At 39.6% G+C, this 21788-nt stretch overlaps 2 protein-coding genes across 4 annotated transcripts in view; one reads left to right on the plus strand and one right to left on the minus strand.

Moving 5' to 3' along the window:
* Window positions 1–30: 30 nt before the first annotated feature.
* LOC139411060 (serine/threonine-protein phosphatase PGAM5, mitochondrial-like) lies at window positions 31–4677 on the minus strand. 3 transcript variants are annotated; one of them, XM_071156861.1, is made up of 6 exons: window positions 4108–4677; window positions 3732–3907; window positions 3412–3537; window positions 1225–1313; window positions 921–1054; window positions 31–683 (listed from the first exon to the last, which is right to left on the minus strand). In XM_071156861.1, the coding sequence occupies exons 1-6, from the start codon at window positions 4338–4340 to the stop codon at window positions 533–535; spliced, it is 909 nt and encodes a 302-aa protein (XP_071012962.1). In that variant the 5' UTR covers window positions 4341–4677; the 3' UTR covers window positions 31–532. The 3 variants fall into 3 exon arrangements, with proteins under 3 accessions (XP_071012962.1, XP_071012963.1, XP_071012961.1); XM_071156862.1 differs by having other exon boundaries at window positions 921–1051; window positions 4108–4672; XM_071156860.1 differs by having other exon boundaries at window positions 921–1117; window positions 4108–4672.
* A 7162-nt stretch (window positions 4678–11839) lies between these two features.
* The window catches only part of LOC139411061 (palmitoyltransferase ZDHHC8B-like), an 85518-nt gene continuing 75569 nt past the window's right edge, over window positions 11840–21788 (plus strand). The window contains exon 1 of the mRNA XM_071156863.1: window positions 11840–12134. Coding sequence (XP_071012964.1) covers window positions 12031–12134 — 104 coding nt within the window. The 5' untranslated portion in view covers window positions 11840–12030. The remainder of the gene's footprint in view (window positions 12135–21788) is intronic.

Consider the following 21788-nt stretch of genomic DNA (forward strand, 5'->3'; position numbering starts at 1 on the left):
GACTGTACGAGTACTTATTTGGCCTACTACTGAGGAACACAACACATTTACATGTCTCCTTTATTGCATGTTCCCACTGAATACAACAACTATCTAAACCTCAGAGGAAGCCTTGATCCAAATACAAAAGTACTGAGCATAAACATTTACAGCATTACAGTAAATATGCCATACAAATTTAGAATGGTTTTGGTTTTAAAATCCTTCAGTCCCTCAACTCTTATACCCTTTACATTCATAATGAGTGGGCACTGGCAGTCATCCCATCAGCTTTCGGAGTTCAGTGATTGGCTACAGCAACAGTTCATACTGTATACTCCCCTTTTGCACTGTAGTTGGCAAACGATGGCACAGGAGTTGATCACAAAACACCACATAAAAGTATATCGTTGCATGTCGAAGTTACAAAAATAACACCAAAAGTAACTTTCAAGACACTTATGGAGAAATCAAGAGCCATTCAGTTCACCCTGTGACCGAGATCTAAAGCTCTCCGGGAGAGAACGAGTGAATACTGTAGGTGGAACATTTCTCAGGTCCGCGTGAGTTTGTCTGGGGGCATGAACCCTGAGTCTCCCAGTGTCCTCAGTGCCACTCTGCCGCTGGGGCGCACAGTGAGCCAGGTGATGCTGCCGTTGTTCAGGCCCATCCTCAGCCAGCCCTCTGGGGGAAACTGCAGAGCCCTGAGACACATAGGGAGGGATAGAGCCTGTAAGATCCACCAAAACACCCAAATGAGAGCTGGTCTATTTTTCAAAACAAATATTCACATATATCATGTGATGTTGAAACGCACATCATCATAGTCATGAAATACAAAAAGACATCAGCAAGACAGTGAAATTGCTAGACAAAGTAATGTAGATTGGCATCTTGTTGAATGAGGCTTTGATCCAGCTTGCCTGGGGAGACCAACACACCTGCACACGAAATAGCGGATGACATTGGCATGACAGACGATGATCTCGTAGCTGTCCTCCTTCTGCTTGGGGTCAGCGCGGTGGATGTAGCGACGGAAGGCAGCCTCGATCCGGGCCCCGTCCTCGTGGTACTGCTGTAGAGCGGTAGAGGTCCACAGTGGTGGTGTCAGGCGAGGGTTTGAGATGACCTCTGGCCTCTCATTGGAATACATTGCATTGAATTATGTATTGAATGATGCAGACAGCAGTAACTAATAAGTGAAACTAAACAGGAAGTAATATGACAGAGAATTGGGCGTCTCACCACAGCGTCAGGCTTCCAGTGGTTAACAGGAGGCACAGGTTCGATGGGTGCTCCTTCTCTCAGCAAATCACAGCTCACCAGCTCTACCCCTAAATCAAAAACAGATCAGAAGATGAGTTAGTTAGTGGTGAGTAGTGAAATGCTTATCTATGATGCTTAATGACAATTTTTACATCTGAAAATCTGAGATCAAAGCTTCTGAAGCTGTTATCAGAGGTATAACCTTGGTATCAGGTGACGAACAGTGTCTTCAGGAAGTATTCACACACCTTGACTTTTTCCACATTTCGATGTGTTACAAAGTGGGATTAAAATGGTTTTAATAGTCATTTTTGTCAACGATCTACACAAAATACTCTAAATGTCAGTGGTAGAAAAATGATAACATTTGGAGAGAAAAAAGTTGAAAAATAAAAAGCACTAATATACAGTATCCTGATTTAGATAAGGTTTCAACCCCCTGAGTCAATACATGTAAGAATCACCTTTGGAAGCAATTACAGCTGTGAGTCTTTCTGGGTAGGTCTCTAAGAGCTTTGCACACTTGGATTGTGCAACATTTGCCCATTATTCTTTTCAAAATTATTCAAGCTCTGTCAGATTGGTTGTGGATCATTGCTAGACAACCATTTTCAGGTCTTGCCATATATTTTCAAGCAGATTTAAATCAAAAATGTAACTCAGCATTATTCACCGTCTTCTTGGTAAGCAACTCCAATGTAGATTTGGCCTTGGGTTTTAGGTTATTGTCCTGCTGAAAGGTTAATTAATCTCCCAGTGTCTGCTGGAAAGCAGACTGAGCCAGGTTTTCCTTTCCTTAGGATTGTGCCTGTGTTTAACTCCATTCTGTTTATTTTTCATCCTGAAAAACTTCCCAGTCCTTAACGATTACAATCATACCCATAACATGATGCCGCCACCACTATGCTTGAAAATATGGAGAGTGGTACTCTGTAATATGTTGTATTGGATGTTCCCCAAACATAACACTGTAAGTTAATTGCGTTGCCACATTTTTTTGCAGTATTACTTTAGTGCCTTGTTGCAAACAGGATGCATGTTTAGGAATAGTTTTATTCTGCACAGGGTTCATTCTTTTTACTCTGTCAATTAGGTTAGTATACAATGTCATCCTCAGTTTTCTCCTATCACAGCCATTAAACTCTAACTGTCTTAGTCACCATTGGGATCATGGTGAAATCCCCGAGTGGTATCCTTCCTGTCAGGCAACTGAGTGAAGAAGGATTCCTGTATCTTTCTTGTGACTGGGTGTATTGATACACCATCCAAAGTGTAATTAAATACCTTCAACATGTTCAAATGGATATTCAATGTCTGCCAGGTGCCCTTCTTTGGGAGGCATTGGAAACCTCCCTGGTCTTTGTGGTTGAATCTGTGTTTGAAATTCACTGCTTTGGTATTTTATTAGGATCCCCATTAGCTGTTGCGAAAGCCACAGCTACTCTTCCTGGGGTCCGCACCAAACACAACATAATACAGAACATTAATAGGCAAGAACAGCTCAAGGACAGAACAAAATACATTTAAAATATTGATTGAGGGACATTACAGATAACTGTATGTGTGGGGTACAGAGATGAGACAGTCATCCAAAAATAATGTTAGACACTATTATTGCACAGAGTCCATGCAATTTATTATGTGACTTGTTAAGCACATTTTTACTCGTGAACATATCCAGCCTTGCCATAACGAAGGGGTTGAATACTTACTGACTCAAGGCATTTCAGCTCTTTATTCATTTGTAAAAACTTCCAAAAACATAATTCCACTTTGGCATTATGGGGTATTTATTGTGTGTAAGCAAGTGACACAAAATCTCAATTGAATCCATTTTAATTTCAGCCTGTAACAACAAATGTGGAAAAAGTCAATGGGTGTGAATACTTTCTGAAGGAACTGTAAATATCTGCACCATGAATAGCAGCAGAGTGCAGGCTTTTGCTCCAGCTCTACACAAACACACCTGATTTAACCAAATGGTCTACCGATACAACCAATCCATGTTCTGAAGTCAAAACGTGATTCTAAAGTTGAATCAGGAGAGTTAGATTAAGGCCGTACAGCACTGGTTAGTCTTGTGGAACCAGACAAGCATGTCTCTGAATATTGTATAGACTCTGGCATATACCTCAGCTGTAAAGTCTGCCTGTCTATGGTTCTGACCTGGGAGGTACTTGCTGATGATGTTGGCCGTCTCGGTGGCCCTGGCCATAGTGGAGTAGACCATGATGTCATACTTCAGCCCCAGGGCAGCCAACCGCTGGCCAGTAAACTCAGCCTGCTCCCGACCTGAAGAACACCAACACATAGTCCCATAAATGAGCAGATTGTACTTGTATACCACTTTCACCACCTCTAATGAGTGCTGCTTAATATGCTCTTCTTATCTACTAAAACGCAACTGTTGAGCTGTAGAGTGGAGAACTAGGTCTATGTGTCACGCTTTCAGCAACATGAATACATAGCAGAACAGGGTACAAAACCTAAAGGGGTGAGGATTCTCTCATGGTCTCCATTCCCACTCAGGTTGTACTGGGAGTGCCTTATGAAAAGGATGTTGCGTGTGGCTTTGGGTTTGCCATTCTCCTGCTCTGAGCTTGGGTCTTCACTGCTGTTCTCCTTCTTCTTCCCATTTGTAAACAGTGGGGACGGGTCCCGCCTAGTACAGTACAGAGGGAACAAATCAGTTGTGTGTGTTGTGCCCAGAGAAGTCATCTGTCAGTCTGTCAACATGTTGCTAGCTGCAAATAAGAATCAATCACACTCAGCGTAGACTAAACTACTTGACCCACATCCCATCAGACCCCTCTTATGTTTTACAGTAGTCTGCATCAGATTTAGCTAATAAAGCAGGCATACTTATCCCAGTTGAAGTCCCAGGCATGTCCAGTAGATGCAACCGTGTGGTTCCCCGTTGACCATGTCGCTGGCTGTGCAGCTTGGAGAATATTGAACCGACTCCACTGACCTGATCGCTGTCCTTGCGTATCACCGAAATAGCCACGGGATTCGGCTGCGGCAGCCGCCACAACCAGCACCGCTGATCCGCCAGCGAATCCACACACGAGTTTGATTGTCCTCCGATATGACATGTTGTAAAAACGTAGCGATGATGTGCAATGTGTTCGCTAGGTAGCGGGCTAAATTGCTAATGACGCCCAATGTGTAGAGCGATTTAGGAATGTAGCATCCAGCGGTCTCGAAGAGCGGCTAATCCAGACCTAGCTAGGTCCGCCTCTCTGGTCAGTGGATTTACACACTTTCTAGATACAGGGACACAGCAAATACCCTCCAACGACACTTTAATCGCCAGCTAAAAATAACTCCAGTCCAGATTATGAAGCTATTTCGAATCACTTATCTAGCAGGCTTGAAGATAAACCAAAAGGAAAACACACAGGGCTTGGACCTACGGTGTCTCGCTAGAGCCAAAAAAACATCTAGCGAAGATATTACGATACGCGAATGTCGCGGAACAAAGCGAACAAATCAAATAATGCATCACTAGAGGGAGCTCACAGTTTAAAAAAAGAATGAAAACTTCAGAAGACTGGGGAACTCGGACAAAGATGGTGGAGATTCTTATTGTAATGGTGTGTGTGGGGGGGGGGGGGGGGGGGGGGGGGGGGGGGGCTGCAGAGGCTGCCTTTACACAGGCAAATTCTGATATTTTTTTCACTAATTGATATTTTGACCAATCAGATCAGGTCTGAAACAGTAAAGACCAATTAGTGGGGGGAAGAAATAGAGGCAGCGTCGGTAGCCTACTTTCAGGGCCCAAGTAGGGTCCAAGTAAAACTGACTATGATATTAATAACAAAAAATTGCATTCAAATTTCAAGATTAAATGTCACATGCACAAGTACAGTGAAAGGGCTTTCTTACAAACTCATAGACCAACAATGCAATAATTAATAACAATGTATTACTAGAAAAAAAAACATGAGAAATAATAAGAAATATGAAGGGATACTGGAGTGATGGAGGTAGATATGTAAGGTGACTAGGCAACAGGATAAAAGATAAGCAGAGTAGCAGCAGCTTGTATGTGAGTGGGTGTGCAGGTGTGTAGTGTCAGTATAAATGTATGTGCATTTTATGTGTGAGTGAGAAAATGATGGACAAATGATGAGTGACTCAAAACAAATGATGAGTGAATTTTTTTCAATGTGCAAACGTAACAAAATAAAATATAGGCTATAAATCCATTTATTCAAGCAATTTTTTTATTAAATGTAAATAATGCCTAAAAATATAGTTTGAGATAAACGTGTGGTCCCTGTCTGTAACCTAAGCATCACAGCCTCTTTGTTTATGGCGGCGTTTACACAGGCAGCCCAATTCTGATCTTTTCCCCCCACTATATTCAGGGTTCTTCAACCTTTTATTGCCAAGCGAACCCCCCCAGGGAACCCCTCTCAGGCAAAACAGAACCCCCCCGGGACCGCCATCATACGTTAGGTAAAATAATTTTTTCACATGTCTTGTCTTATTAGGTGAATGATAATGCCAAGGAAAAGTAATCAACATTTTAAAATGAATAGATTTGGGAGAGTTTTTCATTATTTTGACCTCCCCACATTATAATTGGAAGAGGAAGTGTAAACTATAACATATTAGCTAGAAAGGTAACTCTAAACACATTTTCGCTAAGAGCAGCTGTTTAGCTGGTTAGCCATGTGTCATAAAATAATGTCCTGGTTGAGAAAGCTTACCAGAAGCCAGCAGCATTTGCCACACTGGTAGCCTATTCACTGGTGCTTTTTCAAAGCCTATGTCAGACACTCCGGTGAGTGTAATTGGCTTTAATGAGTTTAATTTGCTTAATATTCGAGTTGAGAAATACACTTGACATCATTAGAAAGAAAATATTATCCTATTTTCTACTATAGGTATGTAATTCAAAATGTGTTTATTCTGTTGTTGCTAGCGACATGCATAATTAAAAAAGAACATTTTGTGCACCCCCTGCAGTACCTCCGTGGACCGCCGGTTGAATACCCCTGCACTTTTGACCAATCACATCAGATCTTTTCACAAAATATCAGGAGAATTGGACTGCCTATTTTAACGCTTAGGCTCCACCTTTCAAGTGGTTCTCTGTCCTCACTCGCAGGCTGGATCGCTAGTGGGATTTCCAATCACCGTTCTCCTGGCAGCAGGATATTATGCTGGTACATCGCGATTCGGATTTGTTTTCTCCAAAATAAGAGTTCCCCTACAAAGACATGCTAAACTTTTGAAATATCGATTTTGTTTTTGCATATCAGTACAGTACAACTGTTTTTCACAGCATTGCAACCACCTTTATAAAAACGTATGGCTCATTTTACGTACTTTTATCTTTAATATTGTATTGTTTATACCAGCATTTCTTTAGAAAGTTTACACCAATACTGGTATATTGAAAGCTATTGGGCTTGTTCAACATTGCAGCTGACAGTGCAGGCAACTGCCGACTGACTGATCTACAAATCACCTTCCATCATAAATAACGCCTCATTGTTATTTGTAGATCAGTCAGTCAGTCACAATTTACCCATGATAAATTACGATTTTGATCCTCTCGAACACGGCCAATGTGTAGGCTAAGTGAAAATAAATACACCTTTAATAAAATATAAGTAATTGGAATTACTCAATAGAGTCTACAAAACTTAAATTGGTCTATTATGCTGGGAAACGGGTTTAATAAAGAATGCTGGTGACTCCTTACTCCACCCATCCCATTCACTGCACTGCAATACACTGCATATTAATTACATATTGGCTTATAGAGAAAATAAATGACTATGTGCCGATGTAAACGTGGATTGGGAGTACTCAGTAGGGTCTGTAGAATCTATATACACTCAGTGGCCAGTTTATTATACAAACCCATCTAGTACCAGGTCGGACCCCCCTTTGCCTCCAGAACAGCCTGAATGCTTCAGGGCATGGAAACATTGCTGAATTGGTATCAAGGGACCTAATGTGTGCCAAGAAAACATTCCCCACACCATTACACCACCAGCCTGTACCATTGACACCAGGCAGGATGGGGCCATGGACTTATACTGCTTATGCCAAATCCTGACTCTGCCATCAGCATGGCGCAACAGGAACGTATTTTTCCTAATTCCCAGTTGTTTTGAACGTGGCATTAAAATCCCACCAGATGTGGGCCGTTCTAGGCTCATTTGGCATAACCTCTTTGTTGCCAATAAACAGACTGTATTCGCTGACTCTCAAAATACGCAGGGCATATTAACACAATTTGTTGCTTCAGATGTAACTTCACCAGATCATTGTACCCGTCAATTATTCTGTCATTAAACCACTTGTTGTCACTGCTTAATATGTTATATTTTATATTTTGATCTCACACAAGAAACATGAAGTACAATAATATCTGGAGTGCTGGTGCAAATAGTTTGTGTACTGAGTAGGCTACTGTTACACATGTGCTTTTCTTGAAAATAATGTCAAGTGCCCCTTTTATGTCTGGAAGTGGAAAGCTAAACGTTGAAGTGAAGTTTGGGTCATTGTGGATTATGTTTCACAGCTATCTTCATGCATAGCATTAGCCAAAGATTTTATCACTAACATATCTAAGCAAGAAAGAAGTGGGTCGACGAAATCCAGAGGATAATTTTGTTTATTTGGATACGAAGGCAAAAATAATTTGTGTATCTCAGCTAAAACAGGGTTCAACTCTTCAGGCAGGAACGTGCTCCCTGGATGCAGCGCTGCTGTCTGTAATACATTAGCAACGTTATTTCTTTTGCGAGTACACTTTGTGATGAGTGTGGGTCTATATTTCCAAAATATTTTTTTTTACAACGTGAAGATGCAGCAAAGATTGTTCGGATTTCGATTCGAGTTCTGATTTCGATTAGATCATTTACATATGATTGAGATCATGTTACCATGGCAATGTTGCTCAAGGTCTGGTATCAAGAATGAGAGGTTCATTAAACCCTTGTGTCACATTACTCTTCTTTATCCTATTATTCAGAGAAAACATTTTAGAATTGATATCAGGAGGGATGGGAAGTTTTTTTAGAGACCCTCCTAAAACCCCACTTGTTTCGTTTTGGTTGTTGGTCAGTGATTCTGCTAATTCCTCCTTCTGCTTGAGTGGCATTGTTGGTTTTCTTGTTGAGGAACGTGACATCTACTACACGCTACTTCATAATGACAAAGGGAAAACATGTTTTTAGACATTTTTACAAATTTATTGAAAATGAAATACAGAAATATCTGATTTACATAAGTATTCGCATCCTTGAGTTAACACGTTAGAATTACCTTCGGCAGCAATTACAGCTGTGAGTCTTTCTGGGTAAGTCTCTAGGCACTTTGCACACCTGAATTGTACAATATTTGCACATTATTATTTTGAAAATTCTTCAAGCTCTGTCAAATTGGTTGTTGATCATTGCTAGACAGCCATTGTCAAGTCTTGCCATAGATTTGAATGCCGATTTTTTTTAAAGTCAAAACTATAACTAGGCCACTCAGGAACATTCAATGTTGTCTTGGCAAGCAACTCCGGTGTATATTTGGCCTTGTGTTTTAGGTTATTGTCCTGCTGAAAGGTGAATTTGTCTCCCCATGTCTGTTAGATTGAACCAGGTTTTCCTCTAGGATTTTGCTTGTGCTTAGCGCTAATCCATGTATTATTATCCCCCCAAAATTCTGTGGTCCTTTGCGATTACAAGCATACCCATAACATGATGCAGCCCTGACTCTTTTAAAGTCACCATTGGCCTCATGGTGAAATCCACGAGCGGTTTCCTTCCTCTCCGCAACTGAGTTAGGAAGGACGATATATATTTGTAGTGCCTGGGTGTCTTGATTCACCATCCAAAGTGTAATTAATAACTTAATCATGCTCAAAGGGATATTCAATGTTTTTACCCATCTACCAATAGGTGCCCTTTGCGGGGCATTGGAAAACCTTGTTTTTGAGGGACGTTACAGATAATTGTATGTGTGAGGTACGTAAGTTAAGTTAGTCGTTCAAAATCATAGTGAGTCCATACAACTTATTATGTGACTTGTTAAGTACATTTTTACTCATTGACCTATTTAGGCTTGCCATAACAAAGGGGTCGGATACTTATTGACTCAAGACATTTCAGCTTTTAATTCTTAATTAATTTGTAAACATTTCTAAAAACATGTTTTATTTTTATTTCTTTGACATTATGGGGTATTGTGTGTGTAGGCCAGTGACACAAAACCTCAATCCATTTTAAATTCAGGCTGTAAGACAACAAAATGTGAGGAAAAGTCAAGGGGTATGAATACTTGTATGAAGGCACTGTACAGTAAGTCTCTTTGGTAGGCTATGTACAAAGTATGTATGTTAAGAATACACTCATCAACCTGTTATTTATCCCTGAAATACAAATGTTTTGTATTTTTGAAGGTTTCCTCACTGATATCTGTGCTTTTCTTGTTTAGCAGTACTTTTAAATACGTTGATGAAAATCTCTTTAAATCTCGGGTGAGAAAGTCAGACCAAATAGGAATTAGACCAAAATAGACCAAATTTGGAATTACCAGAAGAAAGTTTTTAAAAAGCTCGTCTAACAGTTTTTATGAACAGTACTGGTTTCTCTCAGTGCATTGTGCTCTATCAATGCCTTCAAAGGTTTGTTTCTGTATTTTGTCAAAGCATTCAAAGAAAGGAGATTTCACTTGTTCACTATATACTGTACAGTGAACTCCAAGTATTGGGACAGTGACATTTTTTGTTTTGGCTCTGTACTCCAGCACATTAAAATGATATGGTGACTGCGGTTAAAGTGCAGACTGTCAGCTTTAATTTGAGGGTATTTTCATCTATATCGGGTGAACCGTTTCGAAATTACAGCACTTTTTGTACATAGTCCCCCTGTTTTAGGGGACCAAACGTATTGGGACAAATTCACTTGTGTATTAAAGTAGTAAAAAGTGTAGTATTGGGTCCCATATTCATAGCACGCCACGACTACATCAAGCTTGTGACTACAAACTTGTTGGATGCATTTGCTTTGTGTTTTGGTTGTGTTTCAGATTATTTTGTGCCCAATTGAAATGAATGGTAAATAATGTATCGTTTCATTTTGGAGTCACTTTTATTGTAAATAAGAATAGGATATGTTTCCAGACACTTCTACATTAATGTGTTAATGTGGATGCTACCATGATTAGAGATAATCCTGAATATGTGAGAAAGTTAGACACGCAAACGTCTTACCCCTCACCATTACAATAACAGGGGAGGTTAGCGTTTTTCTGTTGTTGAGGGGGTGTATTATATTCATTATTCACCATTAATTCAGGATGATCCATAATCGTGGTAGCATCCACAATAATGTAGAAGTGTCTAGAAACATTATAACCAAATACTTAACTTTTTACTTCAGCAATAAGTGAATTTGTCCCAATACTTTTGGTCCCCTAAAATGTGGGGACTATGCACAAGAACGGTTCACCTGATATGGATGAAAATACCCTCAAAATAAGTCTGTACTTTAAACCTCTTAGTCATTGTATCATTTCAATGTGCTGGAGGAGTACAAAACAGTAACAAATGTGTCACTGTCCCAATACTTTTGGCGTTCCCTGTATATCACTTTCAAATTCATCAGCAAATGGTGTTCATCAAAGGATTTACAATCTGGATTTTCTGGGTCAGTTTTTAGGTCTAAAGTTTGTGTTGGTTTCTTGATTTTGTTAATAGAGCTGCTTACTAATGTGGAATTATGTCTGCTACCAAGACCTATGCAAACATCAACAATGTCACAAATGTCAGCAAGATTTGTGGAATTCGTGCCCATCCGGTACCTGCATTCCTTCTTACTGCACTCTTGTCTACAGAGTTGACCAGCTTGTTGCATTAAATTACTTTTACATGCTGGTATGACACAGACATCTAGATCATATGGAGTTGCCTCTCCTTTCACTAATTTCCAACTTTGTCTCAAATACTCGTCTACCCACTGAAGACAAGATAGAAGTGGGTCGATGAAATCCAGTGGATGATTTTGTTTTTTTGCATACAGAGGTTAAAAGGATTTCTGTATCTGTCAGCTAAAACCTGATTCAACTCTTCAGGCAGGAAAATGCTCCCTGAATACAGCAATGTAGCAGTGCAATGGACCTATCACTATTCATTTGCACAGGTACTATGTTGCTGCCACACATATCCCTTTCTTTATTCTATACTGCATTTGGTAACTGCCCTATTGTTCTCTGGGTATGCTCCTCACTAATCATAAATGCAACTGGAACGGAACCATTGGACTATGTTACTACAATCTCATTGTATAATAGCCTTTTATTTTAAATTGATTTTAGACTCGGGTGGCATCCAGGGGCATCCCAAGTGTTTTGTCAAATCATGTCAGTCAATCAAATAATGTTTTTTAAAACAAATGTAAAACTTTTTCTATAAATTTCTTTTTTAATTTGCTTATAAGCACAATACAAATCGACATTGATTAAAATATATTATCTTTTGATTGAGTATCCACCTTGCAATATGTTGAAATGCGGACTTTTATTTTTGAAGGTTTCCTCATTACCATAGTAAAGTGACATCGTTAGTGCTGCTAGCAGAAAAGTAGTGGATTTCCAAGCGTTTGGAGCGCTGTATTTTCTGCCTGTCTATATTTGGATCTGTGTGCGTTTAACGGCAGTAAATACGGATTGGCTGAATCGTTAATTATAGATATTGCAGACTGGATCTTTACATATGTATACTATATCCAATTGGAATAAATAATTGAGGAATGTGGAAATTACAGAATGCCCAACAGCGTTGGAAAGAGATTTAAACCCACCAAATACATCCCGGTATCCACTGCTGCCACTCTTCTTGTGGGATCCACCACCTTATTCTTCGTTTTTACGTAAGTTTGAATTGTTTAGTAAGTCTTATAGGCTATCCTTCTGTCAATGCCGTACACACAATAAAGAGTTTCATATTCGGATCAGTAGCATAGGTCCGACGATATGATGGTAACCAATGACTATTGCTGTTAGAAGTTTTTGTTGCAGGATTTTAGACCGCTTTTCCGGGACGGACCTTTATGCTATTATGAATGGTTTTATAAATGTGGACTGTGCACTGCATAGCCTACAGTTATTATTGATCTTCGACTCGTTTTGGTAGTCTTGTTAGGCTGGGTGTGTCGAAGCATTATGGCAGAAACTTCTATATGTGTTTTCCAAATGCATTTTTTTCTAGAATAAACTTCATAGTTAGACAGCCAACTCAAGCTTGAAGTATTCTAGGAGGTAGGCACATAGCGGCAATAGGTTACTGTGTAGCCGTAGGCCGCCATACTTGCCAGTTAGTTGCCCCGTCTTTAGTTCTTCGGGCACAGCAAACAAGTAACACAGCGGTGAATTGTTATATTGTTGCAACTGGTAGGCTACTTTGAATATGGCTGTGTCCAATATTGATTAGAAATGCTGATTCGCCCTCGGTACCTACATCAAAGTGCTTCATGTATAACGGGCAAGTGCATATGTGCGCTCTGAAGATTTTAGTGGTTAGAGCTCTACCACTGCACCTTCATTATGGAAATGTGTGTGGTTTACAGCGAGTGACGTTTTTCTGAAGGTTATTTTTTCCACCCAGATTTGTTTAGTTTTTTTTACATATCCATTTTCCCATGGTTATCTATTGCATTCCTGATTGACCCCGTGATCTACTTTCAAGTGCATCATTTATTGACATATAGACTAACAATCTGATTGTACACTTTTAACTACAGCCTAGGCCTGCTGTACATTTGAATCTGCACTTAAGAGTCTATTTGCTTATGGAGACTAGTGGTTTGACTGAACTGGTATGATCTCATGGTTCAGCTGTCAGAGATTTGAGCACTAAATGCATTAGGGCATTGCATGAATGAATAGACCTATAGGCTTAGGCCACTGTATGATATTCATATATAAACACATGTAAAGGAAGAGAAGCTTTAGGCGTAGCCCCAGAGAGAGATATGCCGGTGGCATGCTATGACCCTGACGTCTATTTCTTTATTCTTGTCAGATAGGCTACTGCATCTACTATATAGATATTTGCCTCCTGTACACCTTTTATCAGAATATTTTTGATAAAGATAAGCATTATATTGTTAGATCATAGGAGTAGGCTACCTGGGGCGGCAGGTAACCTAGTGGTTAGAGTGTTGGGCTAGTAACCGAAAGGTTGCAAGATCGAATCCCCAAGCTGACAAGTTAGAAAATCTGTCGTTCTGTCCCTGAACAAGGCAGTTAACCCACTGTTAACCCCTTTATTGAAAGTAAGAATGTGTTCTTAACTGACTTGCCTAGTTAATTACGTTTTAAAAAATAATTTCTGGTAGGCCTAAAACACAACTGTCAGAGTCAGTTAGAGCGCCGGTTGCGCACTGCCTTCATACCATGGGGCAGCAGAATAATAGGCTAATAGCCACACCAAAAGTTTCTAAACTTTATTAGGGTAATATCAAAAATAACTCAAGCCACTGTTTATATGGAAAATATGAGCAGGATATTATATCGCTGCAAACATAACATCAACAGTACTTCATTTAGCCAAAGAAAATGTCTCAACAGAATGAAACAAAACCATTGCGAACTGGTTTAAACCTTCAAAAAGTTAACAGGCCATATTGCAGCAATTACCAATAAAGGCCTACCAAACCCAAGAAATGAAAGAAATAGGTTAGGCCTTTTCTCAAATAAATATCATTAACTGATCTTAAACTAAATATGGAGCACACAATTTAAAAAAAGATTGAACTTAAATTTAGCCAATGAAAATGTCTCAACAGAATTAAACAAAACACAGTTTGCATATTTAAAGAACTGGTTTAGATTAATAAATACGCCTACAATAATAATGATATACAATAATAATGATTAAACAAATTATTATGAATAGAAATTGCATCCTACCTGAAAAGCAAGTTTCACAGTAGCCTGCATTTGGCCACTTGTATTGGTATTAAAACATATTCTGCTGATGTCTTCTAACATGTAAGTGATGTAGAATTGCATGAAATACCTTTATAGAACGCCCATTTCTTTCCCCCAAAAAAATCCCCAAAATGCCATTCCCTAAGAAGCACCCCAGCTCAAAACATCTTGTGTGACTCGTGTTTTGCTAAACGATAAATGAATCAGAAGTTGCAACATTATCTCATGTTATGATTATAACAGCCTTTATTCCATAACACTGTGTTCTTCTCAGCGTGGTTGAAAAAGTAGCTATTTAAAAGTGAAACTTGTGCATGTAATTATTAGCAGACAACAAATCAAATATCATCTCTCTTAAAAACAACAGCAACACAAAGTGTAAATGTGTTACGTATACTCCCTCTCCGGCCTCTAGGTCACCAGGCTACTGATTATTATGCACATCTGTCACCATCGTCAAGCACACCAGCGCCTCATGACACTCACCTGGACTCCATCACCTCCTTGATTACCTTCCCTATATCTGTCACTCCCCTTGGTTCTTTCCTCTGGTGTTATTGACTCTGGTCCATGTCAGTGCGTTGTTCGTGTTCCTTGTTTTCTGTGCCCTTTATTTATTAAACACTCACTTCCCGTACTTGCTTCCTGACTCTCAGTGCACATTGTTACAAAATGTTTGCAAACTTTGCCCAGACTGAGCTATTCAGGACAGTATAGGCTAGAGGAAGGCTGAGTGAGTAGCATGGCTTTGTACTGGGGGTTAATGGTTTAGATCAAAGGAAACATATGAAGTTGGCTTGCCCTGTTGCCCAGCTATCTAGATTGTAGCATCAACAACCACTCCAGTTCTAAATGGGTTCCTCCCTGGCTGTAAGAGGTTTTGCATAGACACATGGTCAGACAAAGTGGTAGTCTAATGCTGTAGTCCTGATGTGCTTGTGATACAGGGCAGCAGGAAGCTAGTCTCAGGTCCCTCTCCAATCTTCCAGACCTCTGTTGGTTTTACTGCCCAGCTTCTCTGTTGCAGCAGGGGTTCCAGTCAAGCTGTGGTCAGGGCTAGATAGATGGGCCAACCATTGACCCCCAACCGATGGGTAGAGAGGGTAAGGATTAGGATTTTACCCTGTTCCTCTGCTCTTTGATTCCCCATGCAGCTAAATGTCCATAGGATTGGGTTGTGATTAATGGAACCCCCTGGGGTAGAATTACTGTGCACATCCACTTTGATGGGGGGCATTGATGGGGGGCACATATGCTACACAATACACCACAATGCTCCTCAATGCACCACAACATTCCACAATGCACCACAACATTCCACAATGCACCTCAACACCACAAAACACACCACAGTAGACCCAATAGATGAAGCCACACATGTGCTGTGTTTAGAGAGCTGTGAGACAGCAACCTCCTCCAAGACATAGAGTCAGTGAGTCATTGTGGACCAAGTGATTGCCAGGTCTCCACACTAGTGTCATATCAGGCATGGAGGAAGAGGCACTGTGTGAATAGTAGGAGTGCCAGCTAAGTGCTGGCACAGTGTTACTGTTACTGCTGTGCCTGGCGTCTCTGTCAGTGGGTTTACAGTATGTCTGTCCTTCACGACCACAATATCATTCACTCATTCACATAAGGCTCATAATGCCATGTGACCAAGGTACCCTGATTCCTCTACACAGGTCCAGCTTCTGGTGTTTCTACAGAAACAAGAGGTGGTATAACATTGGACTGTTTGCTGATGTAAACAAACAAACACGTTGTAAAGGTTTTCCACATGCTCTACACATTTGCTACCTGCCACTGAGAAAAATGCAGAGGCTTACTGTTATCATTTCCTGTCAATACCGATATACCACATTTAAGAAGGGGTGAGATGAATTTCTGGAAACTCTCAATTGACTATGCGGCAGTTGTTATGGCAATAAATTATGGAAGAGGTTGCTGTTTGTGTTTAGAGCCAAACTATCTCCCAGAGATTCATGTAAGTACAGCTTGGCATGGGAGCCGGAGCAAAGTGGACAGAGAGAAATCTCATCTTTTACTTCCACATCTGTTTCCTCATTTACAACATATTCATTTAAATGAGACGCTCAGTGCAGAGGCTTTTCCACATTAAACCACCATTGTTCTGATAGTAGGTGCAATCAGAGGCTACGTTCGTTCCAATGTCCATACTAGCATACCACGTATAATGTACAATTTATTGCTTCATTCTAACCAATATGCCAGTTTGGACATTGCAGCAAAGAGTGGCTAATGTCTCACAGTTCTTTTCATGTGTATAACAATGTATTAGGATATCATAGAGTGGGACTGGGGGTATCATTAATCTCATATTTACTCACCCCAACATGATGGTGTGGTAGTGGTGAGGGATGGATTAATGCCTAACATCCAGGGCTAAGTGCTCGATGTGCCCTCTGGCTGTGGTGTTTTAAAACATTGTGGTAATCTCTTCTCTACCACATTAATTGAACTTTTAGGAGAGTAATTAAATGTGCATCCCCCATTGATCTTAATCCACATCCGGACTCTGGCGCCGTCCCAAATGGCCCTCTTTTTATCATACATAGTGCACTACTTTCGACTAGAACTCTATAGGCCCTGGTCAAAAGTAGTGCACTGGGGAATAGGGTGCCATTTGGCACACACAATGGGTGTGATTATGCAGCTGCTGCTGTCCTCTCTTTAGTTGGTGGTTCTGTATCACTGATGCTATCTTATTCATTGGTGCCTTTCAGTACTGTGTATTAGATACCATTAGAGCCTAGTCATCCTCCGATCCCCACTTCCCTTTGCTAATGTGTTTGATTGTAGGGCTATGTGAATTTGTTAGTTTAATAACTTGTTTAATAGCTACATTGATTGTTTTGATAGGTGATATTGTATTGATATAGTGATATTTGATACAGTGATATCAGAAGTGTTTGTTTGACATGGTGCATATAAATCTGATTAGGTTATGTCATTAAGGTTGTCTGTCTGGTTTGCTAAATCCCTATGAGCATGTTGTTTGTGTCGATTCTAATGTTTCATCCTCTATATTAGGATATCAGTAGTTCAGATTCTCTCTTTCTCCCCCTCCCTCCTTCCCTCCCCTACAGTGATTCTATCCTGTCACCACCCTACTTAGTTTGTAAATGCTTCTGCCAGCATTGTGAAAAGAGGGGTATAATTGACGATTCAGATCTCTCCTTCTTCATGCAGAGATAAAGATAATGAGATGAAGATAACAGGTTTGGTATATTTCTGCCGATGACACCTGGACCCTTGACCCTTGGTAGTGCTGAGCAATTAGTACTTTTTATTTTAAAAATAATCCGTTTTCGATGTTGGTTTTGATCATTTTTGTAACATTAAATGCACTATGCATTATGTGGGTTGAAAGCTGTAACACAGAATAAAACAATTAATACAAGTCCATGATGGTAGTGTACGCTCTCTTTGGTTGGCCCTCGCTTTATACTCGTCGCCAAACACACTGGCTACAAGTCTCTGCTAGGTAAAGCCCCGCCTTATCTCAGCTCACTGGTCACCATAGCAGCACCCACTCGTAGCACGCGCTCCAGCAGGTATATCTCACTGGTCACCCCAAAGTCAATTCCTCCTTTGGTCATCTTTCCTTCCAGTTCTCTGCTGCCAATGACTGGAATGAACTGCAAAAATCTCTGAAGCTGGAGACTCATATCTCCCTCACTAGCTTTAAGCACCAGCTATCAGAGCAGCTCACAGATCACTGCACCTGTACATAGCCCATCTGTAAACAGCCCATCTATCTACCTACCTCATCCCCATATGGTATTTATTTATTTATCTTGCTCCTTTGCAACCCCAGTATCTCTACTTGCACATTCATCTTCTGTACATCTACCATTCCAGTGTTTAATTGCTATATTGTAATTACTTCGCCACCATGGCCTATATATTGCCTTAACTTACCTCATTTGCACTCACTGTATATAGACTTTTGTTCTACTGTATTATTGACTGTTTGTTTTGTTTATTCCATGTGTAACTCTGTTGTATGTGTCGAATTGCTATGCTTTATCTTGGCCAGGTCACAGTTGCAAATGAGAAATTGTTTTCAACTAGACTACCTGGTTAAATAAAGGTTAAATAAATAAAAATGACTGCTTATCACTTATTAACCATCATTTATTCACATTACTTTACTTTAATAACATATTTCAGTTGTGTGTATTGCATTAGTTTTATTTGATGACTTTATTATTTCATTCCAGGTCATCATCGCATCTCTATTGAGCTGCTGCCTATGTTGTCTGACAAAATCACACTTTTGTAGTTCTACAACAATAATAACAACAATAAGGCATACTTTTATGACTGCTGAATACCAACTATCAATCACTTAGATCATGTATTTTCAGGTAGAGATACCTAGCGAAGCTCACGATTGCTCATTCTTGTCTCTTCAAGAGCAGGCATAAAATAAACACAGACCGGACAAGTAGATGCGCAGTGGATTATGGCCATTGTAGTTAATTACCATGTTTTATGCGCTAAACTATGTAGAATATTGGCCTGTTGGAAACTACAAATCCCTACTACATCGCACAGTTCAGGCTGGATCTGATTTATCTCCAGAGAAACTGTACGATGTGTGCGTTGAGTTCACAGAAGAAGGAAAAACGAACGAAATGGAATTCAAATTATTGAACCAACGTCAAGGATAGGATAGGGAACGCTTTAGTTTTCTGTGTCATATAGAGAGGATAGATGCTGATTATCTCACTGAAAACAACAAGACCAAAATAAGCATTCACAGCCTAAAGTGATTCATAAAAATCGCTGCACAACTGTCTGTTCGCTGGTTTTCGGGGAGATAAATTGAGCTTTTGGTAATACTGTGGATAAGGCCTTTAGCAGGACTGGGAATGCTATGTTTAATTATTTTTTTTATGAGCAGCTACTTTAGGTCAAGGATAGATCTTGTAGATTAATTAATTTGGTTGTGCTGGTCTCACTCTCAAAGGGCTACTTGCAGTTATGTACTGTATTACATCAAAAACAAGGAAGGAATGACCCACAGGTTGATATGAAAGGAATGTTGGTTTTATTCTGCATGTATTTCTACTCCCTTTCAATAAAATTGAAAATAATTGTTTTAATTGTGTGTACTGCATTATTTTAAAAGGGTGCAGGCTCCCATGTGGATCTTATGACTGCATGGTAATTTATTTGAGACTTCAACCCCACTCTTTTGCACTACACTATTTATTTATATTACAGTAAGAAAAAATGTACCAGGAACTTGTAAACATGTCTGTAGGCTACAACATGTCTGTACTTTGAAAGGAAAAGTCTCTAGTTGCTTGATGGCTTAGGGACCAAACCCACATTTTGAAATTGAATATTAATCATGAAACCAAACGATATAATGTTGAACATAATGTAGCCTCTCGGAACTGTAATTCCTCATTATCAAATGTCTTGGGGCTGAATACACTCATCCCATTTGGGAGCATACACAGAAACCATTGAGTAACATTCTTGGTAAAGGTTTACATAACCCCTGTAACACGGACCATTCCCCACCGCAATCTATTTACTCTAGGTCTGTTCTGTTTCCATTTTCCCATGTTCTGTATGGGTAATGTATGGTTTAATATTATGTATGGTTACACTGACATACACTTGCTATGTATCGTTAATATATGGTTTAATGCTATGCATGAGTAATGTATGGTTTTATGCTATGTATGAATAATGTATGGTTTAATTCTGTGTATGGGAATGTATGGTTTAATACTATGTATTAGTAATGTGTGGTTTAATGCTATGTATGGGTAATATATGCTTTAATGCTATGTATGGGTTACACTGACATACATTTGCTATGTATGGGTTGTGTATGGACTCCACTGACCATAATTGAGGGATTCAATTAAACACAAAAGGATGACGGTGGTATCTTGAGTCTCAGATTCAACTGCTGACATTTTTTTTAAATCGTTTTGAACAAAGGTACAATGAGGTAGGCCTGTAACTTAAAGTATTCATACCCCTTGAGGCATTTGGTTGTGTTACAGCCTGAATTTAGAATTGATTACATTTAGTTGTTTTGGTCACTGGCCTACAGAGAACACCCCATAATGTCAAAGTGGAATCATGTTTTTCGGAATGTTTACAAATTAATAAAAAAATGAAAAATGTCTTGAGTGAATAAATATTCAACCCCTTTGTTATGGCAAGCATAAATACATTCAGGAGTAAAAAATGTGCTTAACAATTTACATAAGTTGCATGAACTCAATCTGCGTGCAATAATAGTGTTTTTTGAATGACTCCAGGTACCCCACACATAAAATGATCTGTAAGGTCCCTCAGTCGAGCAGTGAATTTCAAACACAGATTCAACCACAAAGACCGGGGACGTTTTCCAATGCCTTGCAAAGAAAGGCACCTATTGGTAGAAAAACAGACATTGAATGTCTCTTTGGGCATAGTGAGGTTATTAATTACCATTTTAAAGGGTGCATCTATACACTCAGTCACTACAAAGTACAGGCGTCCTTCCTAACTCGGTTGCTGGAGTGGAAGGAAACCGCTTAGGGATTTCACCATGAGGCCAATGGTGACTTTAAAACAGTTACTGTCTGTGATGAAACAGTTTAATGGCTGTGATAGGAGAAATCAACTGAGGATGGATCAACAGCATTGTAGTTACTCCACAATACTAACCTAATTGACAGAGTGAAAAGGAAGCCTGTACAGAATCAAAAATAGTCCAATCATGGATTCTGTTTGCAACAAGGCACTAAAGTAATACTGCCAAAATTGTCCTGAATACAAAGTTTTATGTTTGGGGCAAATACAACACATGACTGAGTACAATTCTCCTTATTTCCAAGCATAGTGGTGGCTGTGTCATGTTATGGGTATGCTTGTAATTGTTAAGGACTGGGGGAGTTTTTCAGGTTCAGTCAGCTTTCCACCAGAGATGAATTCTCCTTTCAGCAGGACAGTAACCTAAAAGACAAGGCCAAATGTACACTGAAGTTGCTTACCAAGAAGATAGTGAATGTGACCGAGTTACAGTTTTGACTTAAATCTGCTTGAAAATACTTATCAAATCAGGATACTGTATATTAGTGTTTAATTTTTCATGATTTTCTTTACAAATGTTATAATTTTTCTTCCACTTTGACATGACACATTATTGTGTGTAGATCGCTGACCTAAAATTACAATGAAATACATTTTAATCCCACTTTGTAACACAACAAATTGTGAAAAAAGTCCAGGGCTGTGAATACTTTCTGAAGGCACTGTATATTTTATTTGATACCATCTAGGGTAGATTGTTTTTGTCTGTAGTGAAACTGACAAACACGAAGAGAACTGAAAGCCTGTTGAAGGTAGAGAAATGGCACCAGTACAACAAAACGCCAAATACTTATTTCAAACAAGAGACAGTGTGGTGACTCACTCTCTGTCTCTCCGATGGGGGTTTACACATTCACACTCCACGATGGATACGTTTAAATCTGGCTTTCATTGCTCCTATATTTTTTTGCCGCAGGCTAAGTGACAGTAATGAGATCAAATGTATAATTCAGGCCCGAAGT

The sequence above is a fragment of the Oncorhynchus clarkii genome, chromosome 6, assembly GCF_045791955.1.
Source record: "Oncorhynchus clarkii lewisi isolate Uvic-CL-2024 chromosome 6, UVic_Ocla_1.0, whole genome shotgun sequence".
NCBI lineage: Eukaryota > Metazoa > Chordata > Actinopteri > Salmoniformes > Salmonidae > Oncorhynchus > Oncorhynchus clarkii.

Coding starts and splice junctions, on each gene's coding strand:
- LOC139411060 (XM_071156860.1), bottom strand. CDS start 4,340: ATGTCATATCGGAGGACAATCAAACTCGTGTGTGGATTCGCTGGCGGA. Junction 3,538..3,731: donor GAGAATCCTCACCCCTTTAG/GTTTTGTACCCT, acceptor GGTGTTCTTCAG/GTCGGGAGCAGGCTGAGTTT. Junction 1,118..1,224: donor ACTGGAAGCCTGACGCTGTG/GTGAGACGCCCA, acceptor TATTCCAATGAG/AGGCCAGAGGTCATCTCAAA.